At 39.6% G+C, this 24,876-nt stretch overlaps 3 protein-coding genes across 5 annotated transcripts; 2 read left to right on the forward strand and 1 right to left on the reverse strand.

The window, feature by feature from the left end:
- The first annotated feature begins 75 nt into the window (after positions 1 to 75).
- Positions 76 to 6,340, forward strand: RanBPM (Ran-binding protein M). Its single transcript, XM_089848803.1, has 10 exons — positions 76 to 326; positions 1,285 to 1,396; positions 1,993 to 2,236; positions 2,311 to 2,412; positions 2,498 to 2,580; positions 2,651 to 2,763; positions 2,910 to 3,716; positions 3,780 to 3,931; positions 4,009 to 4,120; positions 4,220 to 6,340. The coding sequence occupies exons 1-10, from the start codon at positions 140 to 142 to the stop codon at positions 4,348 to 4,350; spliced, it is 2,043 nt and encodes a 680-aa protein (XP_089704929.1). The 5' UTR covers positions 76 to 139; the 3' UTR covers positions 4,351 to 6,340.
- LOC149651756 (queuosine 5'-phosphate N-glycosylase/hydrolase) lies at positions 6,337 to 14,633 on the reverse strand. 3 transcript variants are annotated; one of them, XM_089848809.1, is made up of 8 exons: positions 14,341 to 14,633; positions 9,839 to 9,967; positions 9,525 to 9,752; positions 8,620 to 8,769; positions 7,617 to 7,740; positions 7,310 to 7,495; positions 7,127 to 7,194; positions 6,337 to 6,511 (listed from the first exon to the last, which is right to left on the reverse strand). In XM_089848809.1, the coding sequence occupies exons 2-8, from the start codon at positions 9,932 to 9,934 to the stop codon at positions 6,365 to 6,367; spliced, it is 999 nt and encodes a 332-aa protein (XP_089704935.1). In that variant the 5' UTR covers positions 9,935 to 9,967; positions 14,341 to 14,633; the 3' UTR covers positions 6,337 to 6,364. The 3 variants fall into 3 exon arrangements, with proteins under 3 accessions (XP_089704935.1, XP_089704934.1, XP_089704936.1); XM_089848808.1 differs by lacking the exon at positions 14,341 to 14,633 and adding an exon at positions 14,130 to 14,227; XM_089848810.1 differs by lacking the exon at positions 14,341 to 14,633 and adding an exon at positions 10,204 to 10,322.
- LOC149651757 (uncharacterized) lies at positions 12,450 to 24,530 on the forward strand. The gene is made up of 3 exons (XM_089848785.1): positions 12,450 to 13,849; positions 14,837 to 14,895; positions 15,576 to 24,530. The coding sequence occupies exon 3, from the start codon at positions 15,762 to 15,764 to the stop codon at positions 24,300 to 24,302; it is 8,541 nt and encodes a 2,846-aa protein (XP_089704911.1). The 5' UTR covers positions 12,450 to 13,849; positions 14,837 to 14,895; positions 15,576 to 15,761; the 3' UTR covers positions 24,303 to 24,530.
- Positions 24,531 to 24,876: the final 346 nt, after the last annotated feature.

Consider the following 24,876-nt stretch of genomic DNA (forward strand, 5'->3'; position numbering starts at 1 on the left):
GAAAGATGTGTTTTTTAACCTCTTTAATATTGAAACGAAAACCTTGACTCGGATTGGCGCATTTTGTATTGACGTCAGGAATCCGGATGTTGAGAAAAAACGTAATACCTCTCCCGCGTGATAGGAGACTAGAGCCTCCATGGGTTTGATTTTCAAAATGGCTAACACAGCGACTGGCGAGTCGTCACCCTTAATAATTGATCGTTTAAAATTGTTATATCCCACGGTTAATGAAGAAGAAACACCATTACCTAGGTCTTGGAGCCCCAAAGATAAATTTACATTCATTGGTTTATCGCAAAATAATTTGAGAGTTCATTATAAAGGTGAGCCTTTATTGTCTTTTATTAAGCCTTGGCTATTTTCTACTATACAGTTTGCCTGAAAAAAAAAAATATACGCACTTGAGTTGAAGCTTAGATACTGTTTTGGGGTATAAAGGGGGTTATTTTGCAACACTATATTAAAGGATATTGACTGCATACGCAGTATAATTTCTTCACAATAGTATAATTTTGCTATTAATGCAATCGCTTAATTTATTTCGAGCCCAAATATAGATTTATATGCTTTTGGATTAATTGTCCTTGAATTATTTTTGCCGTTTTGTTTTGTTTTGTAAACAAGTTAATGCGCTTAAATGACCATGGTATTTTTTTTTTTTTTTGAGTGGGCGTAAATATAAGTAAACATAACACACATATAACCCCGTTTTCCTGTTTGATGTACCGTAATATTTTGGTCTTATATTAATTACTAAAATCAGGTTACTACTATGACTGGGCTTCATTGTTTTCATTGTCTTACATTAAGCCTTGATTAGTTCATACTCATAGGCCTTCCCTTTGTTCAGAAAATTTATTAATCATTTTAATATTTACTAACTAATTATATAAATAATTTAGTTTTTTAAGAAATTGATTATAAATTAATTTATTCTTAATTTGATGAAAGCAGTAATTTTTTAATTATTTATATGTGCATTTATTATTGTAAAGTACATAGAGATAGAGGGAGCTTTGTTTAATCAAGATTAGTACTAGCTCTGATTAGAAATTTTAGGAGAACTTAAACTATAGATGTTAATAGGGTAATGGCAGCCCTTTGCCTTCGACTGTATTAAGCTCTATGGGGAAATAACATGGGGTGCCATTAGTATATTGAAACGTTTAAGGTCTTGCACAGTGAGACAGAATTTAATTTTTGCTTGTTGAACATTGCTGATTTGCAATTGATAGAAAACGTGAAATTTAATTAGTATTGTTGGTTTCCTTTTTCTAAAAGGTGTGGGTAAAAACCATAAGGACGCAGCCAGCGTGCGTGCTACACATCCCATACCCGCTGCCTGTGGCTTATATTACTTTGAAGTTAAGATAGTAAGCAAAGGCAGAGATGGGTAAATTGAATTCTTTTCACCCTTAAAGGGAGGGTGAAGTGGAAAATCAAGTGATTTTTTTTATCGATTCTTCTTCTAATTATAAGACCAGTCTGCATAGTGAAACATTCAGGAAATACCAGCTCCGAATGATTTTAAAATTCAAATTAGGTTCAGATTTTAAGGATAATTTGAAATAAGCCCCTCCGACCAATCGCGTAACGCCCTGCCTTTTTATTAACAAAATTCTCGTGGCATGCTCCGTGTTGAATGAAATTTATCACGAGATTTGATAAAATTTGCGCGCGATGTGATAATCGTGGCGCGAGACACGGAGCGTGCCACGAGAATTTTGTTAATAAAAAGGCAGGACGTTACGCGATTGGTCGGAGGGGGATACTTCAAATTATTCTTAAAATCTGAACCTAATTTGAATTTTAAAATTATTCGGAGCTGGTATTTTCTGAATGTTTCACTATGCAAACTGGTCTTATAATTAGAAGAAGAATCGATAAAAAATCACTTGATTTTCCACTTCACCCTCCCTTTAATGAATTTTGAGATTTAAGATCACGTTTGTGTATGTTGAACTCTGTGGTTATAAATTATTGTTATAGATACATGGGTGTGGGTTTATCGGCTCAAGGAGTTAATATGAACAGATTACCAGGCTGGGATAAACATTCGTACGGTTATCACGGTGATGATGGTCATAGTTTTTGTTCAAGTGGAACGGGTCAACCGTATGGTCCAACTTTTACAACTGGGGATGTCATTGGTTGTGGAATAAACCTAATTGACAATACATGTTTTTACACAAAAAATGGACACAATTTGGGAATAGCTTTTTCAGATCTTGCTGTAAAAATCACTTTTCTTTTAGTTCTTTGTGAAGGTTTTTGTTACTTTTAACGTTGAATTAACAAACTTTATAGCCAAACTTATATCCTACTGTTGGTTTACAAACTCCGGGTGAGGTTGTAGACGCGAATTTTGGGCAAGCACCCTTCGTTTATGATATTGAAGATATGCGGAAGGTTAATAGATAGTTTTTATACCGTATACTAAAAGAACATGAAGTGCGCCCAATTTTACGCAACTTGTATTTGTCTTACAATGCAGGAAGTCAAAATGCGCACAAGGTGTACGATACAAAGGTTTCCTGTTAGTGATAAACAGGGGGAATGGCAATCAAAATTACATAAGTAAACATTTTAAAGCAATTTTTAGGAGGTTTTTGGGGGTTTGGAACAAACTTTGGTCTGTTTTTATTAGGATTGTACAGACTTACTTAGTACATCATGGCTACTGCGCCTCTGCGGAGGCTTTTGCTAAAGCTACAAATCAGTCATTCGAAGAAGATTTGACGTCAATCAAAAATAGACAAAGTACGCGGTTTGTCCCAGGGTCACACGTGTGTGAAAAATCTTGGGTTGGTAACTGTAACCCAAACTTTTTCACATGTTGTATGGACCATTGTAGTTTGTCGGTATTTGGTACGAATTCAGTTTGATACTGAGATTGTGTCTCTCAGGGATACAAAGATTGGTCTTATCCGGGAGGATGGGAGAAGCCATCGAAACGACTCAAAAACTCTATCCAGGACTGTTGGAGCGCAAACCCAATTTGCTCTTCATGTTGAAGTGTCGACAATTTATTGAAATGGTCAACGGTACTGACAGCGAAGTCCGTCCCGCTCGTAGCCCAAAGTCCCAAGGAAGTTCTCCCAATATGAGCCCTAATTACCCTTCCTCTCAACTGAACCCTCCCTGCCCCGGTGGGGTCCGAACTGTACGGAATAACTCTACAAACAACAACCCTTCTAACCAAACTTCCGTGGTGGTTTCGTCCTTTTCCACCAACCATTCTCGCGCCGGTCAAAACGAGTCTTTACAAATCGCGGGGTCGGGTGGAAAACAGCAACCATCGTCGCGGTCTGAAAGTCACTCCCCAGATAGTAACAACCAAAATAATAACAATAATAACTGCGCTGACCCTAACCTCTCGAGCGTCGCCGAGTTAAACTTGGCTAATAGCGCCCTAAATGGTAACTCGGGCGCCTTGAACGGTAGCCAAAGCTTGGAGACGAGTAGAGAGAGTGTCGAACGCGAGAGTAGTAGTAGTCGTAGTAGCGGAGGAAGTAGTAGTTCTAGTAGTAGCGGGAATCAGGACAGTGATTCGATACCAAATCCATTAGTGATTAGTAGTGATGAAGACATGGAAACTGCCATTTCGTGGAATGCCGATTCTTCAGGGGAAAGAGGAAATAGTCGCGTCAATGGGACCTATAATGAAGGATTTCAAAATGGGACCAAAGAACCCCACGATGATAATGACATGGGTAAGATGGGCGCTTCAATCCCTAGAGTGGTCGCGTCTAAAAAATTTCGTTTAAACAACGCAGAAGTTGACGCGCCATTGGTCAGGCGGCAAGTTTGCGGGGGAAGTCAGGCTGCCATTGAAAGAATGCTACTTTTCGGACGCGAATTGCACGCAATGAGCGTACAACTTAAAAAGGAATTTGGAAAAAATGATACAAACAAACAAATACTACAGGTTTGTTGAAAGATTTTAGGCTAATTCATATGTGTTGGTATACTTACAGTTTGCTCACGTTTTTTTGGGTGGTAAAGGATGCCTTTAGTTTATTAGCTTACGCGGATCCTTGGACTAGCCCAGTTGGGCATCAACTCGACCGTATTCAAAGAGAGCCGGTTTGCGCAGCTCTAAATAGCGCCATTCTCGGTGAGTTATGAGTAGTTTTTTCATAAATCATTTCAGCCCATCTTCATCCATCAATTTTGAAAGTAAGTTTTTAACTCTCACTTTTTGTTTGATGGTAAGAATCTCAAAACCTTCCTCGCCGACCTCCGCTAGAATTGAATTTGGCTCATTCTTACGAACTTGTGAGATTGATGTCCAAAAGCGGATTAGGTTCGTGCGCTTTTGCGGATATCGACGGTTTATTGCAATGACCTTAAAAAAATATGTTGCCTCATTCATTTTTGAGTGAATTTGTTGTTATTTCTCTCAAAACTGAAAAACTCTCAAAGAAAGTGTTTGTTGAAAGAAAAATCAACCTAAATATAAATTTGTTTTTCTTTACTTTTTTTTTTGAGTTAATTCGTTATTTTTAATGAGAGTTCGTTCAGTGTTAACTCAATTAAATAGCGCAGCATTTTTTAATTAAAAAACAAACCAAAACTTTATGTGGGAAATTTAAAAGACAAAAATTAAAAAAAAAAAAAAAACCAAAAATAGTCTCACAACAGAAATTTAATTCACTTCAGATGTATATGGTCTTTCTGTGAAAAATTTAAACACTTTTTTTCTTTTCTTTTGTTCTTTACTTAATTAATTAATTAATTTTTAAATTACCAATAGTTAAATTAATACGGGGTTTATAGTTTTTTTTTTAGTTGTTTTATTAGGGGTTTTTTGAGCATTTAAAATTTGAATTAATTATATTTATTAGAAGAGTTTCAGGCTCAGCTCTATATCCTTTTTTTTTTTTTTTTTTTTTTTGCCAAAATTAAAAATTCTAAAGTTTTATTTTAATTATATTTTATTTGCTCGACAGCGTTTTTTTTTTTTTTTTTTTTTTTTAGAAAGTCATATTTATTCTGTAGACGAGTTTGTAGCTTGTGGGGAAACATTTGTACCTAGATTTGAAGAGATTGTGTAAAATTACAGACAAATTTTAGAGCCCGAAATGCAGGTAGAAACTTATTGATCGAAAAAATGCAGATTGCAGATTATATACTTAGAGATATAGAATATGTTTCAAGCTATTGAATGAACAAATATTAATAAATTAAGCTTGTGTGGGATGGACTGAAAGGCCAGGAAAAATCCCCATAGCTCCAAATTACGAGCGGCAAAATTGAAGAATAGCCCCTGCTCTTCCAAACTTAATAAATCATATACCAAATGAAAGGTTACGCCTTCCTCTATTCATTGCACACCATTATAGTGAGCGCAAACAATAATTAACATTAGAAAACTAATTATATATATATAGCAGTGCCAAAGGCTTTGCCGGGACTCGCTGTGATGATAGCTTCAAACATTCGAAGTTTCAGTGATCAAAGAATCACATTTTTAAAAATACAAACGCACCTAACCAAACCAAACCAAACCAAACCTAACCTGAAATTTATGATTTAAGGTAATTTTTTACTAATTGTAACAAAATTATTAAGCGTAAATTATTTTATTTTTACATTATTTACACATTATTTTAGGTTAGGTTTGGTTTGGTTAAGTGCGGCGCCGCTGCGTGTATCATCACAGCGAGTCCCAGCAAAGCCTTTGGCACTGCTATATATATAATTAGTTTTTTAATGTTAATTATTGTTTGCGCTCACTATAATGGTGTGCAATGAATAGAGGAAGGCGTAACCTTTCATTTGGTATATGATTTATTAAGTTTGGAAGAGCAGGTGGTATTCTTCAATTTAGTTGAACTATTAGTTCTAATTTATTAATTATTCTTAACCCCGTATAAATAATTAACTGAACAAAGAAACAAACGTAAGTTCATATCCCATTCAAACATTTTTAGTTGTAAACCCAACACATCTTTTATAAATATAAAAAATTAATTCTGATTACTTTCACAGATGGCTTTTATTTAATTAATTAATTAATTAATAAAAAACACTAATTAACGATGATAATAATTAATTAATTAAAAGTTAACCACAATATTATGTAAATAATAATAAAAAAAATAATTAATGATAATAAGCTGGCTGGGTGTTATTATGAAGAAGAAAAAAACTTTTTAAGTAAGAAAAAAAAAAACGTTATACCAAAATAATTCACTCAGAATAAACAAAAACAAAACAAAACTTTGGTGGTTATTGTTCAGATTAATGTAGAGGGCAAAATAAAGAAAAAACGTTATTTGTAAATATTAATTATAATGAAAATGATATGATAAAAATTACGATTCACAATTTATTTTTTCGGAAAATTTAATTTTATTTAGTAAAATATTGATCGTGTTTTGTGATAAGGAATAATTTCCAGTTCTTCGCTGTGAATTCTACGGTAGTCCCATAGGTAAAAGTCAATTAATATTGAGTTTAATTTTAATTTCGCGTTCGTCTTCTGAAGTTCCTGGTTCACTAACTGGTATGATTTAATTTAATTGCAATTAGGTAATTTGCAAATTTTTGATTATTGATAGTATCAAAAGTGGATGAGAGGAAAAGTATGAAAATGGCCAAAAGTCGCGAGTCATCAGAGTTTCGCCGTAGTTGACCGTTTTATTGGCGTAGCTATACTGGGCCTGTTCACTCCCTTAAAGTAGGCCTTGTGTAAATTCGCGGTTACGCGGTTACCGTCGTCTGCTATTGTGTATGCTAGAACTAACCCGATTTGTGTTTGTAGTAAGGACAGAGTAGCTGGTAATGTTTTAAAAGGTATTTGAAGGTATAATATGGATTTAAGTAAGGTTATCGAAGCAATAGAAGAGCCCGTAAAACTAGATACGTTTAAAACAAATCTCGGTAATTTAGCTATAGCGCGAGCATCTTACGTCGTGATGCGCGTGATCGAGAGGGCTATGGTTAAACCAAGGAGCATAAATGTCTGAACTACTTTCAGTCGCGAGTTTGCAAGTCCATCAGCCACTAGTAAACTAAATAGTTATTGGCGAAACTTTGATGTCCGCGTTTTTTAACACAGGCTCTATGGCCATTGTCATACTTTCCCTCTCATCCACATTTGATAGTATTTAAGTACTTCAACAGTCCATATTGTTGCACCACGTATTTCAACTTCCTGCCTGGAACCATTCGGTAGTATTTTACCTTGAAATTGGGGAAAAACCATGGTTAGTTATTTCGAAATTTTTTTTAGTTTGCCAATAGGGTAATATGTAATTGAAAAGTATTTGCGAAATTATTTTGCATTTGGTTGAATTACCATTTTGCAATGACTCCGTTAGTTCTGGCGAGTAGGTCATCGCACCCATATAAACCAGTACTTGTGGTACACGGTAATCCGGGAACATGGTTAAATACTCGATATCATGGAATGTCCCCAAACCTTGCCCTTCAAAACAGGACCATATATCTGCTATCACGATTTGAGCGCGTTTATACAAGCTTACTGTTGAACAAAAACAAAATAAGTTATTTAATTACTGTATACAAGCTTACTGTTGAACAAAAACAAAATAAGTTATTTAATTACTGTAGGTAATTGTAGGCCTAATTACACGCGGGAGTACCTTGCACACCGTCGTAAATAGCTTCATCTTTGTAAGATGGGAAATTTTCAACTACAATTTTTAATAAATTTTTGGCAGATCCTTTAGCTTCTTGAAGGCAGTTCACGAATGAACCACCATATTTCTGTAATGGTATTTTTTTAGTTACAACAGACACGTGTAAGGGACCGTCCATAAACTACGTCACACTCTTGTGGGGGGGAGGGGGTTTCTAAATTTGTGACGGTCCGTGACAAGGGGGAGGGAGGGGTTCTTCGATGCGTGACGTCACATTTAGCATTGATTTTGTTACGAAGTCAGTAAAAGGCCGATGTTATAGAAGAAGAAAAACAACATTCCAAAGTCCACCGTTACAATTATTTACCAAAATTGTTATTCCATCATCGCTTAAATAGTGGAAAATTTAAGCAATTATCTACTATTTACACCTTTGTATAGCCAATTTAAATAGCGCATTTAAAATGAACAGCTTAAACTCTCTTGTGTCTCTGTTTATTCGCCCCTAATATTAGTGAGGATGAATCAAATCCCGCTGTCGATTAAAATTGTTTCGTTTCCTTGGCAAATTTTCTAAATCTCAGGCTCGATTAGTCTGTTTTCGATGTCGAAACCTATAAAGTGTGCCCCTTTAACTAAGCTTTATGGAATTATATTATTTTACTTTTTCGAAGCTTATAAATAAGCATATCGAGACATTAAAATTCTAAAGGTCAGTCAGAGGGGAAAAGCTTCAAACGGAAGAGAACTTTGAATTTTCAGCCGAGCAAAATATTTCTGAGGGCGGCATATCACTCAAGAAATTAATCAAATTAAATTTGTAAATTAAGACAAATCATAGTGCGGTGGGGGGGGGGGGGGTTAAAGAAATGTGACGTGGTTTTTAGGGGAGGGGTCTGAGAAAACGTGACGAAGCGTGATCAGGGGGGACGGGGGGGTCAGAAAATGCTTTTTTTTGCGTGACGTAGTTTATGGACGGTCCCTAATCTTCAAATTTAACGTGTACTTGTAAGAGTATTGTTCCAGTTTCGTTCAGAACTCGTTTTCGTTCCTCTAGAAGTGGTATTTCAGTCTCGGTTGCCGATTTAAAAATTCGAGACACGTTCTCTAATGTAATTGTTGAGTAATAAGTCGGGTCCAGTATAGGAATACCATCCTGTAAAAGTGTGTTTTGTAGTCAATTTAAAGTATAGTAGTAGTAGTTGAGAAACCCCCCTCGTTTTAAATCGTAGTTTGTAGTAGGACAAGTTGGTCTACCATAAGCCCCCATAACCTTAAGGCTTTTCCTTGAAAATATAAACCTGAAGTTGTAGAATTAAAAGTTGGTAAAATGATGACTCAGTTTTGTATAAAATCGCATAATGTTTCTAGCAACGATATGTTTCGAAATTGGTTTAATTCTAGATGCATTGCCTGTACCACATTTCCGGGATGGTATACACATAGTAATTATATTTTATCACTTGGTATTGGTAACTGTGATAATGTATAATTATTACCAGAAGTATATAATACTTCTCTTCGAGAGAAGTGTACCAACCGCAAAGCGGGAGGGTAATTGTAACATGATTCTTCCCAATCAACATCCCTTAACTAAACCGAATCACGTACATAAATAGTTCCCTCAGCATTACTATATTAGCTCTTAACTATTTACCAAGGCGCATGCGCTTGCGCGTTTTTGTCCCGCGTCAAGACAATGAAAGTTTGTGGGTTGATTCCTGAGGATTTAGTACCAAACAGTAGTATAGAATTCACCCCGCGGTGCGATGCCTATCTGAAGTTTGATGAGCGGGAGAGCAAACAAAAGGGCTCCCTCGCCTGGGAAGAATCATGTTACATAACTAAGAGGATACAGAGTGTCATCCTTCTTCTATTATCCCCTTCTGATATTAGTAGGTCATGTATTACTCTTTGAGCTCTATTGATCGCGGCGCAAAGGGCCCAGTATCCCCCGTGAAGTTCACCGTCAAAGTCCACCCGATATTTTGGTTGGTTGTCCTGGGTCCAAAACGAGAAATTGAGCGTATCTACTAGGAAAATCCAATCGATGGCTTGACGATTCGCTTCCTTCGGATGCAGCTTATGCGTTTTCCACGTAGCAACGCTGAATTCTTGTCTCTCTACGCTATCCTCAATCTAATTCCATGGAAAACCAGTTAAATATTATCCGATACATTCCAACGGTACCAACCAGATGTTATTTCTCTGTACTGAATACTGACCATTTTAGCTACTTTAACCACACCTTCGTGGTTAATTTTAACGTCTCTGGCTTTTCCCGCGATGAATTTACCGGATTCACGGGGTGACAAGGACATTTTTAAACTATTATTGGTTTGACAGACTGGATTCTGAAATAAATTTTACAGAAACGTTGGTGTGAATTTTGCCTTATGAGAATGAAAATTGGGAAACACTTTTGTTGATAACGGAATGTAGGACCCTTGTTGTGAGAGATTAGTGGTTTTGCCTATTGTTTATTGTAAGTGGGATGAACTTTTGTGGGTTCCCAAGTCTTATTTCGATTTTTTTTATGCCGTTTGCAGTACCATACTGAAACTAAAAATATTACACTGAAATATTTTACATGTTCTTCCAATATGAGGTTGTCGTGAGTTTCTATAATGGTTTCAATCTTGAATTCGCCAAACAAAACAACGTAAAAACCGGTTTTCAGTGGATATCGGGGAAGTTTCAATCTTGTGACAGGGTATAGATAGAATACAAACCCGTATTGAAGTGCTTATTCTTTGTTAACACTACTTGTTCCAAAGTTCGGTTTCTCCTATTGTAACTGTTTTTATTCACTTTATGTCTAATGGTAGCGCGGGACACCGTAACGGGATCGTTTCCCTCGTACAAAAGATGGCACGGTTTTTTAACCAGACGTAAGGCAAATTAACTATGGCCATTTTTGATCCCCCTTACCCTCAACTGACCCACATTGCTTCATAATCAGGGTTACAAATGCGTCTAATGGTAGCGCGGGACCCCTTAACGGGATCAGTTCTATCGCACAAGAGATGGCACGGTTTTTAATCAGACTTAAGGCAAATTAACTATGGGCATTTTTGACCCCCCCCCTTTACCCTGAACTGACCCATATTGATCTATAATCAGTGTTGCAAATACGTCTAATGGTAGCGCGGGACAACTTAAAGGGACCTTTTCATTCGAACAAGGGATGGCTCGGTTTTTAATCGGACACGCATATTTGACCCCCTTTACCCTCTACTGACCCCCATTGTTCCTTAACCACATTGTTACAAATATAATGTCAAGTTTGTGGAAATTAGTTGAAGAAAGACCTTGTCTTCTAGTAGGTGTAGAGTCGTAAGACCATCATCCCACAACAACTACCCCGGTTACACCTGGTCTTGGCTTGATTCCAGGCGAGATACTCGCCTCGTAATTGTACGGACTCTCCTCCCAGAACCAGCCACCCAAAGCAGCGAGCGCGGAAGTATGGTGTGTGTGTCCTCCCCCCTTTGGCGCAGGCGCTCTTCCCAAGCGTTTCGCTTTCCTTCGACTTTGAGAAGTGAAATCTTGTCTTCTTAACCGTCTGGTTATCTTGCTAGCGAAGTGAAGCTCTTCTCCCTTAGCAACTGTAGACCGACAGGCGACCAACCTCCCCCCCGTCCAGGTAGATAATCTGAGATTGCTGACTGAGCGACGTACATTTTGGACATAAACGGAGTTAGGTGTGTGGTCATTGTTTCGACCCCCCAAATCGAAGTAAAGTTAAGGATGACCATCTTTTGATATACGTCCTTGATGCGATGTAATGGAATTGCGGGGTTGAAGAGATACGCGTAGTGATGTCATCTCTATTTATTTCTTTTTCTAACTGCCTTGCAGTTCTAAAGCATCTAAGTCAGTGGACATTGCAATATTCCACTGAATTTTAAAAACACTTCATCATTGTGTTGGGAGTTTTAGTAGAAATGAAGGACAATTTTCTTGACAAGTCTTTGTGACTTACGTTGCTATGACAGTAGTCACGTAAGCCATATACCATCTTGTATTAATTCCCATCCTATACTGTATTTTTTATCAGCAATTTACGTTAACAAAACGAAAGAAAGGAGCTTTTCAATCTTATCAAATTAAAGATATCGGGATTTCGATATAGTCCCCGAACTTAACCAAACGAACGCGTTTTGGACGGTTGGGATTTTCTCTACCCTCTTTTGCAACTTCCGCCCCCCCCCCCCGTACAACTTTTTCCGGTCCGTAATTCCTTCTGGTAGTGTCGGTTGACGACACGCGAGGCCCAACAAGTTTAAAGAACTTAGAAAATCGAATAGAAAACCGTTAAAATTGGAAAAAGTCGCCCCGTTTTACTTCAGGCGTGCCAAGCTTCGCAAGTTCGCCTTAAGAAACCCGCTTGTGTCATTGTAAAGGTCTTTCCAAATGAACGAGCGCTGCTGACAAAATTATCCCAATGAGTTAAAATTAATGTGTTAGGCTTAAATAAAGTACGAGATTAACTTTTAGTTATTTGGCGGCGAGTTGAGGATATTTTAATTATTATTTAACCCTGATGGTGCAACCATAAAGATCAGAGAACTGTGAGAGGTCCGGCAAATGTTTTTTTTTTTACGCGCTTGAAAGGTTTTGCATAGAAGAACATAGGGAGGGAGATTAAACTAGTCATTCTACCTTTTTCCGCCTATCTTATTGAGGATAGCTTCGTTCTGTTTAATCACCTTATTGTTCCATCAACGTACCTATGATGACAGCAGCTGTATATCTATAATTCTACTCCCTAGAATGGATGAAATACAATCTATATACATCTACAGTTTTCAATGGTTGACTTATGACAATTTCTCGATAAGGTTCTAGTTGGATTAGATAGAGCTTGTTGCTTCGGTTCCCGGGGTACTTTTTTAGTTATCCTTCGCGTATGTACTTGTATGGCTTAATTGTCTATGAGAGAGAAGAAAAAAAAAAAATAGACCATTTTGATTGTGTTTGTCATAAATACTTTAGAAGACCCAAGGGTTCTTTCGAGATTATCTTGTTCGTCGTTGTAATAGACTTTGGAACACGGGTATTTTTAAGAACTAGAAACTTCACTAGACTAGCTGGCTGACTAGGAGGTCATCAACTAGTAAATTCTTTCTCTTTCTAAAGAGGATTTTTTTTACTTCCCCTCTAGTGTCGCTGTTTAAGGGTGTAAACCAACAACTGTATATTGGACGGACTTCTCGGCTTGTTTTAGGCCTAACTGGAAGTTGAAGACTGGTGGTAGTTTGGGACTGTTCCCACTATCCGAATTCACAAGGGTTTGGGGGAATGATGCGGGTGTATAAGGCGTTATCGATGTCCAATTGCGCCGCTACGTCACCTTCCCGGATATGACTTCATTGTAGCACGGAATGAAGGATCGCGCGATATAGTCAACGATTCAACCGGGAAAGGAAAAAAAAAATACTTTGTACTTTCGCTTTGGCCTAATTTTTTTCTCTTTGTTCTTGTTAACCCGTAGCAACAATTATCTTCTTATTTTTTTTTGTCTTGAGAGGTACCATTACCATGTTGTCTTAAATGTTTTTTAAAAAAGTACTTCACGTGGCCTTGGTCTTAGAGAATTACTGTAGGGAATGTTTACTTTAAATTTTGCCAGAACCTATTTGGTAACTTTAATTTTTACAGTTGCCGATAGGATTTATTTTAAACGGTTTTTAAAAATGTAAATTACTTTAAAGTAATTGAGTCAAAGACCTAAGTTGCGCGTGTCAGCGCGTTTCTTTGTTTGTTAAAAGACTTGTGGTCTCTAAGATTTTAATTCAAAGCTGGTCCTTGAACCCATTGGTTGGTGGTTAGTTGAATTAAATTTGACCTGAATTTTTGACCCCCGTCAAAGGCCATTATTGGGTTTAGTTCGGGGGTCAGGTGTTAGGTTTTGATGTATCATCGATGGGGGTCGGGCTAACTCTCCATCGGCCGGCGGGGTGGAATGGTCCGACCAGACCTTCCTATCACGTGATTCATTTCCCCCTCGCTCTTGTCTCATTGAGGCTGAGCGACGGCGCGTCGTCTCTTGCGCCTTCCTAGTATCAAGAGAGGTCTCTCTTTCTCAACCCTCGCCGCCACTCTCTTCTTCGAATGCTGGTTCACTTCGCCGTTGTTCCGGATTGCCGGCCGCCTCGACTGCTACGAGAAGACTCGTTGGCGGTCCACGAGCGCCTCTCCTTCGTTCCTGCTGCTGCTGCTGGCTCTCTCTGGTAAGTAGGCAATGCTGTCGACATTTTCTCTCGTTCCTCTCGACACCGCCCGTGTTCTCGCGTTTTCCTCAACCCAAAACCCGCCATTATCGACTTCGACTCTGGCAGGGCTACGAGCCACGCTCAACTCAACCCAACTGGCGATGGCTCCCTTCCTCGAGCTAAGCCTAACTACCCAGTTTTGTTTCGCGCCGCTTTAAACTCTTTAAACATCGTGCTCTGGTAAGCTTTTTCTTTAGTAATTATTGAATTTAAACTAGGGTTAGTTGAAGGAACTTACCTAGGATTGCCTTTGAGGTTCTCGCGTTAAATTTCACTTTAACACCATTCACCATTGAAGACAAGCGGTAGTTCAACCCACCCACCCCCTTCTTTTTCAACCCCCCCCCCTTCCTCCCTCCTGTAAGGTACTATGTTTTGGATTTTATTCTTAAAGGTCATGTCGTTGCGGACTTAGTGATTTTTTGTTGTACTTGTAAATTCAAACTTACGTCAACAATGTTTCATTATATACTGATTATGTGTTTTAATGACGTGGTAGCCGTGTTTTACCCTTGACCTATCACAGTTTAATGGTGAGGTTACTGGTGTTAGATACTGGATATTCCACGTAACGCTATTATGGTTAATTTTTAACCTACGTAAGGTAGAGTAGATGTTTTTTTGGAAAGCTTAAAGTTCAACCGCTGTTAAAGTACTATGTAGGTTGCCTTTAGACACGTTTTATCTCTTGCCTCAAGTTTCTTTGATTGGGGTCCGACTCTTCGCGTTATTCGGTTCCTCGGAGGAGGAATTTTTCTCTTAGTAGACACTTCGATCTCGGCTTAGGGTTGCGTTGCACTTGGGTGCTCTTCGCCAGGCGCTCGGGTTGGTGGCACCATCTAGCCCAGTTGCCGCGTTTTGGTCATCCGTCCGTTTAACTTTAATGTCAATTAGATTAAAAAATTTCAGCTGGTTTTTAACAACAACCTTCCCTTTTGTTTTCAGATATAAAAGCCTGCATTTGAACACCAACTTTTTTCATAATATCTTCCTTATATAAAAAGGTAGGTGGTTCTAAGTAGTTTGTAGTTTGCAAGTATTTCTTAATTTCGCGATATCCCAGGAATTTATTCTGTGGTAACATGAATATTTAGCTTATGGTTATATTTAATTATAAATTAATTGTATTTGTCCCCTGAAATAGAACTAATACAATTAAAGGCAGGGAGTAAGGATAAGGGTTTTTTTATTGATAAATATTAGTTATCAGGAATGTCTTTTGTCCGTTTAGTGTTAGATTTAATCTGTTGATAAGTGGTATATCTTTTTCTTTTGAGTACTTACTGCCTGAAACGTACTTTAAAATGTACTTAGTTTGATTATTTGAAAATATAACCTTGTCCTTATACTTTGGAACTCTATACCATGAGTAATGGAGATTAATCATCCCTTGAATATTATACTAATATAGTTAAGTAGCCATTGCATGTTAGAAATTAATGTAAATTTTACCATTTTTACAATTTTGAATATAATTTATCGCTGACGAATTATTTTTAATGACTTTGATAACTACCATTTGCGTTATTATGCCCCCCCTTAAGTTTCAGATACTAATTTTTAACCAATTAACGCTTAATTATTTTAAAACTAATAATTAACACCAAGTAGCGAATGACTAAAATCCCTTAACTGCATTTTTAAGCATGTTGAACTCACTTATCTATTTTTATTTTTATTTCAGCTCTTTATTTTGTGCATGCAACTTTTCCTCTTTATATAAAAAATACCAAACCAAAGAACAATTATCTTTTTTATTTAACTACGAAACATCTCTAATATAATTCTTCTCAACTTAACATTTATTTAATTAATTTGGAATGGAATGATTTAAAAAGTATTGTATGCCTTAAAAAACACAAACACAAGCATGTCGTCGAATGTTGAATATCCTACTAGTTCTACTACTACTACTACTACTACACCTACTACCAATGCTACTGTTAGTGCTACTACCAGCGTGGCTACTTTCAAATGTACCAAGTGCGAATACGTCTGCGGTAGCAAGCGTGTACTTTCCGCTCACGATTCCGCTGCCCATTCGGACAAAGTGTACCAATGTCCGCATTGTCCTTTTGTCTCCCGTTACCAGGCTAATTTTTACCGTCATCGGCGTATCGTTCATAAGATTGGACGAACTACTTGCAACATTTGCAGCCTTGATTGTCAATCTTTGGACGCTTTGGTTCAACATAAAGAGTTGGATCACGGCCAAGGCTTAGAAGAAGTCCTGCAACGATACGAGAAAGACAAAGCTGCCGCGGCAGCCTACAAGAAACACGACGAAGAGAGATTTAATAGTTACGACAATTTCGACGAAATAGAACGTGAACAACTCAAAAAAGCCGAAGCCTTGTACTTCAGTGGATATGGTTACGAAGCGTTGCAGAAACAGTCCGATTGCGCCGAAGAACAAGTTTACTATTCAATCAAAAATGGACCTAATGTCGAAGTATTAGAGGTCAAACCCTCCGACCAACCTTCGACCTCTACAGCGAATCAGTCCTCGTATCAACCCGATATTATGTCTCATAGGAACCCGTTGAAGGTGAAAAGACATTACACCTGCAAGGACTGTCATATGCAAACGATAGATCCAAGGGAATTCCTCTATCATCGCAAAGAAATTCACTACGACCGCATCACTGTTCACGAGTGTCCGTACTGCATCTACGCTACTAAACATTTTCAAAAATTACAAAGACATTGCGGATTGGTGCACAAGAATCAGCCTAAACCAATGGTGAATCCCTTCCAAACAGCCCAATCCAACGCGTCGAAAACCGCGAGGAAATCGGCACCAAATCGAACCTCGCAAGCTAAAACCGCGAGAGCGCCTGCCGCGGTGTTACCAGCGAAAACTGTCCCCAAATTACCACCACGTCGCCCTTCTAACGCCTCTACCTCGCAAGCAACTTCGACACTGGTTACCAAACCGGTTAATCCGGTTATCAAATGCACGCGTTGCGATTTCCAATGTAAGAGTCGTATACTCATGAACCAACACGAAAAAACTGTCCATTTACGTCGGCGATTCTTTCGTTGTTTACAATGCGGCTACGTTACTAACGAACGCGGTCGCTACACTAAACACGTCAAGTACCATTCCCTACCCAAGGTCAAATGCGAAGAATGCGACTTTTACACGACGTACAAATGGAATTTGGACCGTCACATGAAGAGCCACGAGATGGATGGCCCTTACAAATGTACCAGGTGTACCTTTTCCGCAAACAATAGGCAATCTTTGAGTTTTCATTTGGCCAAACATCACGATGGTGGGAACCCTGATCAAACGGAGCAAGAAGAGGAGGAGGAAATTGATCCCATGATGGAGGACGACGAAATTGAACCAGGGAGTAATGACGAGTTTGAAGATGTAGCGGAAGAAGAACCTATTGACGAAGATGACAATGAAATTTCAAACGAAAATTCTTTGGAAGATTTCTTGGGTTCGGACACGCACCTAGCCTGTCGTTTTTGCTCTTTCAAGACTTACTCCAAATCGACGTTAGCGAAACACGAGGAATCGCACGGTAATAACAAACGATACCCTTGTCCTCTGTGCGGGGTTAGCTTCGATCACGTGGCCTGGTTAGCCAAACATTTAACTCTGAAACACGGCGAAGGTGCTGATACCAAAGAACTCAGTCCTATAAAGAATACGAAGAAACGAGGTAACAACCTTCAACCGCCGAATATTACTGGAGGCGAAACCTCCGGAACAATTTTAAGGTCGCCCCCGTCGTCACCACCAGTTTTAAAAATGAGCAAGACAGCCAAAGGTTTCTCACTACCAACGCCACCCAGAGATCAGAAATCTCTAATCGGACAAAGAGCCAAAAAATCCATGCCAAAAACGTCGGAAGCCGAAGCATCCGCGTCAGATTCCGCCAGCGAAAGTAGGCCGACAAATTCCAAGCTCCAACATTCCTGCACGGTATGCAGTTTTAAAAGTCGATGGGTGTCGGAGATTGAAAAACACGTCAGGGTTCATTCTCTGGACCGACCATACGGATGTCCCAGTTGCAAATATCGTTGCAAATGGAAAGGGGATTTGAAACGTCACGTTGTAAAGTACCACGACGAGAGCCTAGTCGAAGAAGTTGAGCAAATGAAAACGCCAGTACCCGATGGCTCTGTCGGTTACACCACGAGGGAAATGGATAAAACAAGAACGGAAATACGCGAGGAAAAGAAAAATGAAAGTTTAAAGATGAAGATTGTCCCCACGAAAGTAGCCGAGAAGTCCGTCATACCGGCTAGAAGTATCTTAAAACCCGCGAAATTACGAAGTTTATTGACTAAGGGTTACGATGACACTGTGCCAAAGACTCCCGTATCACGGAATAGTGGTCGTAAAGGTTACGAATCCGAAGACACGGAAATATCTGTCGTGGAGAACGAATCGGATCACGGGGATTTAGTCATTGACGAAGCGTACGTGGGGTATGAACCCAATGTGGTTTACAACAGAAAACGTGAACGTAGCCGCGAGAAAACACCACCATCATCTAAGAAGCAGAAAACGGAACCAGATAAGTCGAATAGCGGCTTTAACAACCAACCTCTCACCAACAAAAAGTACAAATGCACCTATTGTCCATTTATGAGTCGAACCGCGTCACGTTTCCACGTCCATATCGTTCAACATTTAAACAAGAAACCCTTCATGTGTTCTTCCTGCTTCTATCGATCCAATTGGGAATGGGACATAACGAAACACATCAAGATCAAGTCGGTGAGAGACGAGGCTCATAGACACGCCAGCATGTTGGTAACCGACGAATCAGGACGCAAAAATTACGACAAATATAATCGCTTTTTGGTTGACGCTGATGGTACTTCCGACGGCGAGGAGGATGGCGTAGAAACCATTTATGACGAAGATGGTCAAGCGAGCCCCGAAGTTAATGGACAACCGGAAGAAGACTCTAATTACCTCATATCCCCGGAAGACGTGGAGACAATCGTAGTAACCCCCGATCTTGGTGGCGATAAGGAGGAAGATCAAGTTGAAAGTATAGAACTGGATTTATCAAGATATTTCAACTCGTTAGGGGCCAGTCCCGAAAAACCTCAAGAGAAGACTTTCAACGGCACTTCCAAACTGTATTACTGTCGGCACTGTGACTTCAAAAACACCGAGAAGAAGGCCGTGGTTGGACATTTGAGCATCCATGCTGGTACTAAACCTTTCCAATGCCGTATATGCGGGATGGTATCTAACTGGAAACACGTCATACTACGTCACGTTAAAATGCGTCACGCCGGAGGTCTGGATGATGTCAAAAACCGGCTCAATTATATCGATACCGATGGCGTCATTGAATTAACGGGTTACCCGGAATTGGCTTCGGTTAAACCCGTCAGAGGTCCACCCAAGTTGAAGAAAATGACTCCAACAAGTACCCCGAAATCCGACAACACATTTCGATGCGAAATGTGCCCGTATACTTGCGAGAAGTTATGTTACATGCACTTTCACATTAAACAACACAAACCGAGAGAAGGGGCCAACGTTAAATGCCCTTACTGCGATTATTGGGTTAATTTCAAGAAAACTCTTAATCGTCATTTGAAAGTCCATCAAGAACAAGTCGACGAAGCTGCGCCGGAAATGGAAATGGAGGAAGAAGTTCCAGAAGCTCAAATATATGGAGGCAAGAACGATAATTATCTAGAAGATGACGTGCAACCCACGATGACAAAAACAGGACAGAAGAAATTTCAGTGTGAATTTTGTCCTTATACTTCCGATAAAAAGCGACACTTTTTGTACCACAAACAATTTCACAGGCCTAACAAGGCCGCTCCTTTCAAGTGCGATTATTGTAGCTACTGGGCTATGCATAGTCATCTAATTACTCAACATACCAAGAAGTGTCACACCGAAAATAAATACGGGTCTGACAACCCTTCCGGAATAGCCGAAGATAGAATACCACCGGCTGTCGAAATATTCTTACCATCGAAATCACTTCTAAAACAACAAAACGTACTTCCAGAACCTATAATACCTATTGGTGATAACGATTCTATCGTCATAGAAAGAAATGGGAAGAAAGTTCGAATGTTCAAATGCCATTACTGTCCTATGATGAACCGACGAAGATCCAACGTTCGAGCTCACGAAGAAATGCATTCCGGAGATAAGAATTCTAAGTTTCCCTGCCCAGTTTGTAATTATCATTGCAACACCCAAGGGGTCCTTACCAGTCACATGAAACTACATACCGCTGAGGAAGAAAAGCAGCAACTTGAAGCTATTGCCGGAAGTTCCATGGACTTTGATTTCCTGAGTCAAGAAACTTCGTTCATCCCGAAAACACCACCGTCATCAACGGTTTCAAAGTCACCTAGTTCGGCGAGGTCAAGGAAATTGTTTACGTATTTTTGCCCGAACTGTCCGAGTATGTTTAAGAGTCGATCGGATTTCGAAACGCATTCTTCCTTCCACGGATCTGGTTTACCGTTCCCTTGCGACAAATGCGACTACAGGGCCAGACATAAGCCTCACTTACACAAACATTTCCTGGTACATTCCGAAGCCTACATGGCCAGACGCTTGGAGAATGAACCTACCTCTGGTCCAAGTTTGCTTTTGAAACCCGCGAGTCCCAAGATAACCCCCTTGCCAGAAGACGGTCAACCGCCAGAGGATAATGGTGGCAACTCGAGTACCCAAATGAGTAGCGTAAATCAAATGCTGTTACTAGAAGAAAGAGAAACTTCGATGTTCCTCGAGAAAGGTTTCGGTAAGCAGACGCCAAAAGCCAACCAGTGCCCCAGTTGTCCGGCAACCTTCCAAAAACCATCCGTTTTGAGTTTTCACAAGTACTTGCACGGAGTCAATGGAAAATATTACTGCCCACATTGCGACTATTCCGTTAATGAAATTAAAAACTTGAAGACTCATCAGAAATTGCATCCCATAAAGGCTAGCACCGTCAGAAACGTCTTGAAGATATTCTCTTGTAATAAATGCCCCGCTGTTTTTTCGAAAAACAGCCGTTACATCAAACACATCGACAATCACGGCAAGGACATGAAATACACTTGCGAGAGATGCGACTTTTCGGTAAATTTATTGATATCTTTGGTCAAACATCGAAACGTCCATAAAAGAGAGATTACCGCCGAAGCGGAAGCCAACGGAGGCATACCGGGAGCTACATCTACTCCTATTATTCCAACTATCGCGAATACAAATACACCCATACTGGAAGCACCGAAACAAGCGCAAGATTTAACCTCTTCAAAACCGGATGTAAAGGAAAAAGTAACCTACTGCTGTAACAGATGTCCTTACTTCCATGGCCGACGCGATGCTATGATGAACCATCACAAACGTCACACAGCCAACGCCGCTCTACAATGTCCGCACTGCGATTACAGTACCCTGCAAGCCTCATTCCTCAGGGACCATATCAAATGGCACTTTCAACCCCAGAAATTAATTAAACCTAATTCCTTCATGAAGTACTCTGAGTTGGAAGTTTGGTCAGTCAGGGGCAATAAGAGATTGCTGTTATTCAAGGATCATGGAGAGGATAAGGAGAACGAGCGATTCTTTTCACCATTGGTTGATGACTCAGACAGCGAAGTAATGGAAGTACCGACACCCACTAAGCCACCGGCTCTGGAAATTACCATAGATGACAATTCGGAATTAGCCGAGGCCGCGGTTCAGAAGAGTAAACAACTCGAAGTATTACTTACCGACGTCTTCAAACCCAGCGTTCGAAAACTCATCGACGGTTCCGAGACGCCAACTGCTAAGAGACGCAAAGTAGATGATTCTCAGACCGAAGATTCTGACGCGGATAAGCTAGTTATAGACCAGGATTACGTATCCGACGAACCGCCAGTCTTGACACCGCAACTCGAAAATGGTACACCGAAAGAAGTCGAGGACGAAGCGAGTCCAGACGAACCACCTATTGTTGTACCGGAGCTCCCGAAAGCGTTACAAATCACGTGCGATTTATGTCCATTTACTACCGACCAACTATGCAACATGCAGATTCACAAGACACGTCACAAACCCAGAGAAGGTGCCAAATTCAAGTGTCCAAAATGTGATTATTGGACTGGCGACATGAAAAGCATGAAGCGGCATTTGAAATTACACGATAAAAAGAAAAAGGCTCAAAAACCAGATGAAAATGATGAAGAATTAGCTACAAACAACGACAAGTTAACAAAATCCTTGGTTGATGGAGCGGAACAAGCTGAAACCACAAATAAAGAAGTGGAGGAAGTTAGGACTGCCGTTGACGAACAAGAAGTAATTGACGCCATTGAAAATATGCTACAAGAAGCCGGATTCGAGGATGATAAAGCGAAAGTTACGGCACCTATGGATGGTGAACAACTTAATATTGATGAACAAGAACAAGTCGAAATGGACGAAAGAGATTTGGCAAATGAAGAGACTGTGGGAGATGTATCTGATAAAATGGATGACGAAGTAGTGGTCAAGGAAAGTGACCTCGATGTGTTAGCGGACCAGACTAATCACGTTAGCGATTATGAGTTGGAAGAAGCCGCGTTAGAAGAGGATAGTCGTGAAATTGACCATACATACGCCGAGTTCAAAGAGTCTGAAGATAATGAAACTAAATCTCAAGATGAAGGGCTAGAAGTGTCACAGGACGATAAATTAGACGTACTTACTCCTGTTTCTTCGGAAAATAACGATCAAGAACTATTAACTCCAGATTCATCCTCAGAGAACAGTCCTCAGTCGGCTGTAGAACCATCAGAAAATAACCCGAAAGAAGCATCGGACAGCAGTGATCAAGAGTTAGTTAAACCTGGAGATAATGAACTAACTTCAGAAGTAACGTCGCCGAAAAATACTGGCCAAGATTCTGTGCTTGAAAATGATTCGCCAAAAGCAACTGAAATGTTTTCCGAAACAACACCACGAGAAGTATTGTCTGAGAGCTCCCCTAAATTAACTGAAGTTTCGACTGGAAATGATGCCCAAGAAGTACCTGAACCAACACCTGAAGTATTGCCGGAAAAAACACTGCAAGACGAAACCGAATCAATTCCATTATCAGTTGAAACGGAACTCGAGATCTCCAAAGAAGTTCCAAAGGAGTCGGAACCAACTATGAAATGCCCTGAAGTAAACGACGAAGAATCTGAAATCTCGGAAATAAGCGCTATTGCGGAGTTGCCAATATCTCCAGTTTCCAACGAAGATATTCTTGACGAAAGTAGCTCGGACCCAGAAGAAATTGGCCCTGAAAATAATCAACAAGTTGAAGACTTACCAATACCATCTCCAATCTCTATCGAAGAAGAAGAATCTGTACCATCGCCGCAGTCTGAAGCAAGCCCAACTGAAAGGATACTATCCTCACCTCCACACGAACCATCGCCGCAATCCGAAGCGAGTGAAATTGAAAGGTTACAATCCTCTCCTCCACGAGATAGCCAAGATCAGAACTTACCAGTAATTTCGCCCATAGCCTCTGTCAGTCCAGCAGCTTCCAACGAAGATAACCAAGATGAAACCCTACCATCACCAGTAACTCCCGAAAGCCCGCGAAAGGAACTTTCCCCAGAGCCATCAAAAACTAATCAGACTCGAGAACAACTGAAATTGGATGACAAAGAACCAATTGAAGTTGAAAAACTAACCGAACTAGAAGAATCTGGCACCGCGAAAGACATTTTTACCAAAGTAACCCCTCCAAGTGAAACTCCTATCCAGAACCAATTATTAGAAGCTTATTTTTCATCCAATGTTCAGTTTCCGAAAGATGACACTACGAGTTCCCCCGAAAACGACTCTTATAATTCCATGGAAGAAGAGACTAATAGTCAAGAAGAGCCTGAAAATCCAGTTGAGTCTCCACCAAACCACGAACCATCGTCTTCCATCAAAGACAGTATCAAAATCCTATCATTCGATGACCTATCCCCTGAACCAACTTCGATGCAAGCCGATGACGATGATGCTAATGAAGAAGGTCCCGAGTCCTCAGTTGACATGGATAACCTCATTGTCCATGACGAAGTACACGAAAACGATGCTCAAGAAGACGCGGAATTGTCCAGGAGCGAAATTGACATGTCCGATATGATTATCCATGACGAAACCGGCTCGGAACAGTCCCAACAAGAAACCAAAGACGCGAGCAACCAAGACCCAATAAGAGTTTCCGGATTTAGCGAACAAGAAATAAGTGCACGGGACCAGGAAGCGAGTGATATATTACTTGGAATGGCCTCGGACTTTTTCTCAAATAACAGCGTTTTGGGATCGTGTCCTTCAACAACCAGGGAAAACTTAGACCCTCAGGAGTGGTCTGGTTCCGAAGAGCAAAAGAACAACGATGTCTTAGCTAACCTTCTTATGAACGCTGGTGTCTATGAAGAAGATCAACTATAAAATAATGGACATTTTAAAAAAACAAGTTCCTGACCTGACGAAAATGTACGATGTTAAAATAACCTCTTAATTACCCCGTTAAACGGGGGTGATTTTTTTGTAATATTTATATTTTTCCAGTTTCCAAAATTTTAGGGAAACGTCAAAATTTTTTTCCTATGTAAAAAAAAGAATAACACATAACGACATAGTTATATTGTATTAAAGTTAGAAAATTTTTTCTTGTAATTAATTATTTTTTATTTCATGAGAAAATACTTGAATTGAAATACTTGTATATTAATAATTCGCGCATTATTAATTAATTTAATTGCCTATACGCGCTAATTGAACAATATCATTTCTTTAAAAATATGGCCATAGAGAAATATTATAATCAGAAGTGAGATGAGACTAGAAGTGAAGGGCTCCTATTGATAATATATCCTGGCATTAGTGAAAAAATTTGAGGATTTTACGCCGCTTCAATCGCGCCTACGCTAGAGAGAAAAAAATTGGTCGAGTTTCAAAAACATTTCCTACCCCCTTCACCTCCGCCTAAAGCGGCGAAACACGGACGCGGGTGCTTGAATAT

The sequence above is a fragment of the Phalangium opilio genome, unplaced genomic scaffold, assembly GCF_054372755.1.
Source record: "Phalangium opilio isolate 3A_F unplaced genomic scaffold, DU_Popi_V2 ptg000082l_1, whole genome shotgun sequence".
Taxonomy (NCBI): domain Eukaryota; kingdom Metazoa; phylum Arthropoda; class Arachnida; order Opiliones; family Phalangiidae; genus Phalangium; species Phalangium opilio.